Here is an 8,392-nt window from a genome sequence, read left to right as displayed (position 1 = left end):
TTTCACCACTGGAATAAATTTTGATATTTTTTAATACTCCTTACGTTCATCTTCAACACACCACTATACTGTATCAAAAGGAAAGAGCAGAACTCATCCCCTGCCACCTTAAAGCAGATTGAGGATTTTAAGGTCTGTGCAGAACTACACCCATAGCACCAACTTCTTGCGGATATGGAGCTTGTGGTGAATATGTTTTGTATCTTGTTTGTTTCTCTGTTCGTCACGGGCTACTGCTGCTGCATTGATCGGAAAGAGTAAAAGCTATTTTAACAACTTCTCACTGAAACCATCGAGGGGCTGGTGTCAGAATATAGCTCAAGCTATCAATACACACTCCTTTTTCCTACCAAACAAATAAATAAATAATCCCACATTAAGGAATCTGATACTGGCTCAGTAATCAGCCTGGATTAAACACCCTCACAGGGATCTGTAACACCGAGGAAGCTCAGTCTCTTAATTAACCTGACAGCCTCCCTAATCTGTCGGGCCTGCTGCGTCAGCCGAGGCCTTCCTGCGTGTTTGCACTAAACAAACCAGATGACTTTTGGTAATCACTCTTTCCACCGAGAATCCAGCTCAGAACCGAGGTCAACCACTGCCTCATCCACCTCACAGTTTCTCTATCTCTGGTCTAACACGTGCTCCCTTTCACAGGCTGTCAAACCTGCTCACACCCCCCCACTCACAGCAGTACCTGTCTCAGGGACAGGTGTTTTCTCACCGAGGCTGGTGCAATACACCCCCCTCCCTTGCCTTTGGGATACAGCGGTGAGAAAATAGCCCATAACTGAGAGCGAGCCTGAGCAGGCCAGGAGCCACTACAGAGGTAATGGAGACATTATGGTCCCACCAGGAGATGGAGAGCCACAGTATGACTGTGCAGCTTCAGTTCACTCAAGGACAGACAGCTGGTAAAAACATTGGAAATACTCACAGATGCTGGACCCCTCACTGTCCCCTCTCTTCGCTGCAGATAATCACCCGCTAATAGGACTCACTCCTGCACAGCTTTTGATCACAGACATAAAACGAATAACCGAAAGAAAAAAAAAACGCTGCATGTGTACTCAAAAAGAAAAAAAGAAAAAGTGAACAAAAACACAAATAAAATGAATAAAAATATAATACTAAGTGACAAAATAATCCAATAAATATAAATCTTCTATTCTGGGAATTAAATAATGATGATGATAATAATAATTTTAAAAAAACTGCGTAAAACTTTTCAGACAAAAGCAACGTTAATTTCAAGGCGAATATTATCTACATAGACTCTACACATCGCTGTTAAAAGCGCACCCGTGGAAAAATTACGCGCACTTCCGCTTTAAAAGAGGAGCTGTGTGCGGAGAGTCGCTGTTGATGCCGAGCCACAGATCCGCCTGCTCGACGCGGCTCGGCCGGATGTGTGCGGCTCAGAGCGCAGGCTGCCTTCCATCAGGACGGTGCACTAGTTTGTGTGCGGCGTAGGTGAACACACTAGGAGCTCTGCGTCTCGAGGATTTGGATTTCAGCTGTCGCTTTGCGTGTATGTGTGTGACAGCCGGCGGACGGAACTTTACGCAGGGACAAACAGCAGGTGAGTCTGCGAGGCTCCACCTGAGGGATATTTCTGCTCGCCGAGTCTGACACCAGCTTTTTGTATTCGCCTCCCAACTCCACTTGTTGATGGGGCGCCGAGACGCTGTCGGGTCATCCGCGAAAGGGAGATATTCTGGTGCGTAATTTGGATCTGCCCCTGCCCGACGACGGCTGGGCGAAGGAAGGAAGTTTGTGGCAGATGGTGGGGATGTTTGGCCACCGGTAACAGCTCTCCTTGGTATCGCATTACACGAGCTGCCGCCAGGTGAGCAGCGGCATGGGGAACCAGATGGACAGGCTGTCACATTTAAGTTACGCAGAAGTTCCCACCGTGGACCCGAACGGCGTGGATACAGAGGACGGTTCACGGATCGGCGTCTCTTACATTTTTTCCAACGACGACGACGAGTTGGAGGATGGCTGCGCCGTCGATGGCACAGATAAAGACCCGAATCAGGAAGAGAAGCAGTACGACAAGCGCGACGAGGTGGAGTGCGCCGTCTACTACAGAGATGAATGCATTTACGAGAAGAGCGCAAAGTCGGCCAGCCTGGAGGTATACTCTCCAGAGAACCTACTAAACAAATGCAAAGCGGGCGACTTGGTGGAGTTTGTGGCTACGGGGCAGTACCCGCACTGGGCTGTGTACGTGGGGGACTTCCAGGTGGTGCACCTGCACAGAGCCGAGGTCAAAAACAGCTTTCTGACAGACGCGAGTCAGGGGAGGAGGTGCCGGATCGTGAACGACTTGTACAAGTTCAAAGCTCTCGGTCCGGATGTGGTCGTGCAAAACGCGATGGAGCAGGTGGGCTTGAAGGACCGAGAGCTGAGCTGGCGAAACTCCGAGGGCTTCGCAGCCTGGTGCAGGTTCGGCAAGAGGGAGTTCAAAATGGGCGGGGAGATACGGATAGGCAAGCAGCCGTACAGGCTGAAAATACTCATGTCGGACAAACAGTCCCACGTGTTGGAGTTTCAGAGTTTGGAGGACATGATCATGGAGAAGAGGAGGAACGACCACCTGGGCAGGACAGCCGTGCTGAAGGAGCTGACCACTCACTTCAGCAGCGCTGGGGAGACCCAGAGTGATCCCAGAGCTGAATGACCTCTGCCTCCTTTCATGCTCTTCAAAATGCATTGGCACTAGAGTAGCCTTTTCTGAACATAAGCTGTGTCCCACTTCAATCTATAGCAAGCCTTCGCTCATTTATTTTAGTTTCGATTGGAGAAACAGGTGTCATGATGTCTACTTGAATGTTGTTGGTTTAATTATGTCATGGATGTCTGGTTCATGTTTTCATTACAATGATGTTACTGCCTTAAAGCCACGATCCTCAACATCCCCTGTTGCTAAATTGCCTTAGCAGTTATGAATTCAATTATCTGGGATAAATTGAATTGATGAACTTGTAGCTCCGACATGCCCCTCCAGTCACAGAATGTGTAGTTTTTTTTATATATATATATATATATATATATATATATATATATATATATAAGCTATATATATATATATATATAAGCTTCACTCATCCGTCTTAAACCGTCAGGACTCTGTGCTCAGAGTGAGCTTTTCTCTGTTCCTGATGTGTCCCGTTACATGATCCCTGTGTGGCTGATGCCTCAGCTCATCCAGACAGCAAAGTGTCAGAGCTGCCGGCTGCGAACAGGCCGACTTCTTCTCTGCCTTTCAACTCCCGCACACCAGCACATCATCTGAGGACGACGTCGTGGAGCTTGTCTGTGTGTCACTGCCCAAAGTTTGTGTTAACTGTACGCAGAGTTTTGAAGTAAAACCCGCAAATTATTGTCTCATTTTGAGAACGAGTCGTGTCGCTTACGTCATGTTTATATTGTCACATGAGCAGGGGGAAGAAAGCCCCCAGGGACACGTCGCAGTTATTGGTTTAGTTAACTTTAGTGAACATATTTGCTGCGTATCTCATGGTCTCCTCGTGTCATCTGTTTGTATCAAAGTATTTCCTGAAGGTTGGACCTTGAAAGTCAGACCTAGTTTCCTGTTTTTATTTTAGAAAGAAATCTTTTAACACTAGAAAAATATGAAGTGTATTTTTACGTTTATTCTTTTTTTATATATATTTTTCATGGCTTAACCCAAAATGTTATGTAAAAATTTTCAAGGTCAATATTTCTCAGTCTTTATTTGTCTGTCTGTTACCAAGCGGTCTGGTTTTCAGTCTGAAATCAGTTTTGACATCAGTTTTCTGTCTTATAGACTCAAGTCAAGTTTTATAAAAGGTTTATAAGCCAGTAATAAGACGTTGGGAGGTTTGCCAAATTGGAAGGAATCCCTATGACTTATTTCTCCGCGTACCTTTAATTCTTACTATAAAGGTCATCGTAACAAGCAAGTCAGCTGGACTTTGTTGTTCCGAATGCAAACGAAGAGCAGCGGCCAAATAAGTTTTTGAAAACCACGCAAAGCAACATGTGTCTTTATGATTAGTTACCATAAATGATCACTTAAACCGTATAAATCCGTCATCAAGGTACATTTATGCATCCGTTCGTATTGTTCATTATTCATGGCACATTAAGGTGTTTGGGCTCACGTTTATAATAGAGGTGTCACCATGGTAACCTAAGCTGCAGGGATAATCTGCTCTGCACCAGTTCAGACTATCAGAATGTTTAATGCCTGCGTCCTCATTAATCAACTCCGGCGCCACAATTTGTGATCATTCCAGCGGCTGAGGGCCGGGAGGGAGCACAAAAAAAAAAAAAAAAAAAACGTGGCTTAATAATTAACAAAAGGTGCCCAAAGCAGCGTTGGTACCGAGGAGTCCTACGTAGCCGTGGCCCTGCCCAGATAATCTGGATACGTGTGCATGTGACTGCATTCAGTTGAAAGCAACAAGTAGTAAACTGAAGAGCAGGTTGTTGGAAAAGCTCCATTATTGTTTCTATTGGAGCTGAAACTATTTTTTTTTTCCAACCATCTGCCCTCTTTCATGTTAAACTGCCCAAATAGCAGGTGGCAAGTTGACCATAAAGATAAAAAAACTAAATTTGTTTCTGCAAATAATTTCCACTGCATAATTTGAGTTGGTTTCCAGATAGTAAACTGTTTTCACCGCCGCCTCGAAGAACGCGATGAAACATTACCGTAGATTTATTTATTTATTTTTATTTCTTTCACAGCCTGAGTGAGATGACACAACACACTGAACAGACAGTATGCTCGTAGTGCCTCCGTTTTTCCTGCCAGTAACTCTCTCTGCATCAGAATCGGTTGCTCTTAATTGTTGTGTTTTGCACATATTAATTTATTCTAATAGTCCCTTAGAGAACTGAAATGTTGCTCCGATGCGAACATTGAGTTTTCACAACCGAGCTTCTTGTGTAAACTGAAATGAGATGACTTTTTTTTTCAGTCGTCATCATGTCATAGACTCACATTTTGCGCGTCTTCACCTCTCAATGCCTCTGATTTCAAATCAAAATGACTGATTCATCCTCTGACATGTCTGCTGCCTAAGCTAAAGGTACTCTTTCTCTTTATTAGGTTCTCCATCCGTCACGTGTTGCATTTTTTTTCCCAGCGGTTGCTCTCGCGCTCCTCGTAGCGACGTAATCAAATTAAGACGCGGCAAACCCTCCTTAGGGTCTTGTCAAGTTCGGCCGTTCCTGAGTATATTAGACACTTTTATATCGAACCAAGAGCCGTTTAACAAGGCAGCAGTGCAGCTGAGCAGATGTTACTGCTGTAGCTACAAAGAGGTAATATCCTCCTGTGTGGAAATGATGGAACAGCCTTCATTCCAGTCGCAATGCAGATACTTTAGCTCAGAATTACTCCTGGTGGGCTGAATTTGAACCGGAGACGGTTATTTGTCTCGTGTTTCTGTCTCTTCAGTTTGGTTTCAGGCTCCTGGGTGTATTAAGACAAGAGTTAGGGCGACGTTTATTTATTTATTTTTGCTCATGACCCTTTAAAATGAGTCTAGATTGCGGCCTCAGTATGGACACAGGAGGTATGAGCAGATTTCCTTCCTGGCTTAATCCTAAAGCCTTAAGTGAAAGTATGCGGCATCTCTGTCTAGAATTAAATCCTATAAAACTCATGTTATTAAAATGTGAACATGTTTCCAACAAGACAGTGTTTATAGAAACAGTATGGAGGCTGAAATTATGTACACAGGGGTATTTTTTTCCCCAAGACTTTCAGCAATAAACTCCATTTCCATTTAGTGTTACTCAACCAAATATGACTGAAGTTATCTAACCAGGGCTTTCCTGCAGTATATAGTCACGCTATGTACATCGGTCACACTCAAAACTTTGGGCCCTCATTCTCTGGAGCTGCCTTTCCAGAGATAAGTTTGTCAGATATGTAAAAGAGGGATATGTGTGGGATGAGTATGTTGTCTTACTGGTTGGTTTTCTTGTGCTTTTACAGATACTTTGTAAATAAACTTGTCGGAGACTAAATGCACATGTTCCTGCAGCGTTGGAATATGCGGCCGGCACAGACTGCGCAGCCCCTGAAGTGATAGCACCAAGTGTGTTTTATTTTTATACTATAGTAGATGGGAAGCCCGACTGCTCTCGCGTTGAAGCAGCAGTCACGCAGAATTAACTGTCTCCGGGGCCGTTTCTCTTGATGGGATGTGAAAGCTCGGACGTAGCTGAGCCAATTCAAATCAGCTGTCAGACCTCGTCTACAGGTGCCTCCGCCTGCCTCTGCCTCCGCCTCCGTGTAGGTTTTCGTGTCCATAGGATGCAGATGGACCGATGAGATTAGTTTCAATTATAAGAGCTAAGCGTGGACTTCGTGCTCCACTGAAATGAAATCTGAGATGTTTGCTGTCAGTGTAGGAAGCCCGAGGAGCGGGAATGCGGCAGTTTGACGAGCCGTGTTTTCGCAAAAACAATATGCTTCCAGTCTGTTTACGGCCTTCATGCGCCGATCCCACATGCTGATTCATATTAACACATCAACAGCCCAAATTAGTTCACATCCTTGTCACCACAGAGCGGTTGAGGTTAGAAAAAAAGGGAAGTGCTTGATCATCCTCTTTTTAGTTTTCTGTGTTGATTCAATTAAAGTGTGTCCCTTAGAGAAATTTATAAGGGCTTATGAGTTTGATCAATATGTCTTTTACAGGGAATTACAAAATCATCTTAATTACAGTTTCTTTGAAAACTATATTGCTATATTTTCTTTCAGTTAAGTCTGGCAAATCATGCAGTATGATTCTGAACGTATCATTAATAAATCGTTTTATGCCTAAATGTCTCACCTTGCAGTACAACATGTTTTTAGGGCTGAGGTTGTACAGATGAGTGAGGGAAAAAGATTAAGTTGTATATCAACATATCCAACGTGATTCAAGACAACATACTAATTTTACACCTATAACATAAAGTTTGTGGCCTGATAACAAATATTTGTGACTTTTTTTCCAGTTCGTTTGAAGGACTAGTTTGACATTTGAGGTTTACTGTCGCTCAGCTTTTGGGAGTTTTTTGTTTGCTAAGCTACGCTAGCTGAATGCTAGCTTCATTATTTAGCGTTTCAATATTCAAGACCACTCCTAAAATAACAATAAAAAAACGTTCACAGATTTGTGAAACAGAGGACCCTTAAGCAGTGAAGGACACAGAGAAATGCAACGCAAACATGTTTTAGGCTCTAGCAGAACAAAACATGTCCGGGAAAAGGAGGACGTCTAGTGATATGATTCAACACAAGATCCAGCTTGTTTGACATCTGACATTTACTTTTGCTCAGAGCTTTTGGAAGCTTTATATTCGCTAAACTACGCTAGCTGAATGCTAGCTTAATATTTCGTGTTTCAATATTCCAGACCACTCCTAAAACAAAAAAAAACCTTTAATCTTTGTCAGGAGTTTTTGACACTATAAAACTAGGGTGACCAGATGAGTTTGTTTAAAAGAGAACCTTTCAGCGAGGAAGGACTCAGGATGCAAGGACGCAAATTTGACGTGAACATGTTTTAGGCTCTGGGAAAAAGAGGACATCTGGTCACCCTAATAAAACATAATATGTGTTACAACCTTTTGACTGGAATTCAGTGCCTCCAAATATAGACTTATTTTCCCACTACGTAGCCACATACAAATACACAAATTTCCAAAAGAAAACAAACAACAACAGCCCCAATAAAGGGCACTGAATGGAGGCCCACCTGGGTCTCTTTCCCCTTCATGAGTGAATAAGCTCATTAAAAAGTTTAAACATCCATGTTACCACTTAAATGTTTAAGGATTCAAGTCCTGCTTTCTTTGCCGCCCGACTTGTTTGGACAAACAGAAAGGATGCTGGAAAAAATGTTGGTTGATTACTCCTGCCATGCTGTGAGTGAGTAATAACCAGCCACAATGGCAACAGCAGCGGCTCTTTGTGCGCTCAAGTCGTTCCAGGAAATCTCAAACATTGCCTCGAGGACATTTATTATACTGTGATGTCATTCTTGAAAGACTAGAAGAAAAACTGGAAGAAAAAGAAAATGACTACACAGCACGTTAGCTGAAAATACACTGGAATGCAATGAAGCAAAAGAAAATGATTAATCGCTGGCACTGTGAATAATGAGCGATTTGAGGGGCAGGCATTCTGTGGTGGAGCCAATGAACAAGAGAGCAAAACAAAGCTGTGTAACCTTTTCTGAAGAGCAGCTAATGTGGTCACAAGTAGCAATTAGTGGATTATGGTCAACGCAAAGATATAATGGGACAGTAGCAAAAATACAAAAGACGCTTGATGGTTCTTGGGGTCATCAAAGGGTGGCTGTCATACAGTTTTCTTAAAAATAAAATGCTG

General features: G+C 43.3%; 1 protein-coding gene across 1 annotated transcript; it reads left to right on the top strand.

The window, feature by feature from the left end:
• The first annotated feature begins 1,171 nt into the window (after positions 1-1,171).
• Positions 1,172-3,052, top strand: lratd2a (LRAT domain containing 2a). The gene has a single exon (XM_047604630.1). It carries the CDS (start codon positions 1,865-1,867, stop codon positions 2,687-2,689), a length of 825 nt encoding a protein of 274 aa, XP_047460586.1. The 5' UTR covers positions 1,172-1,864; the 3' UTR covers positions 2,690-3,052.
• The last annotated feature ends 5,340 nt before the right edge of the window (positions 3,053-8,392 follow it).

Source organism: Mugil cephalus, chromosome 14 (genome assembly GCF_022458985.1).
Source record: "Mugil cephalus isolate CIBA_MC_2020 chromosome 14, CIBA_Mcephalus_1.1, whole genome shotgun sequence".
Taxonomy (NCBI): domain Eukaryota; kingdom Metazoa; phylum Chordata; class Actinopteri; order Mugiliformes; family Mugilidae; genus Mugil; species Mugil cephalus.
The sequence above is the reverse complement of the archived record's forward strand: the minus strand, read 5'-3'. Positions and strand labels throughout refer to the sequence as shown.

What these genes read in the sequence shown, in the direction of transcription:
- lratd2a (XM_047604630.1), top strand. Translation starts at nt 1,865, where the DNA reads ATGGGGAACCAGATGGACAGGCTGTCACATTTAAGTTACGCAGAAGTT.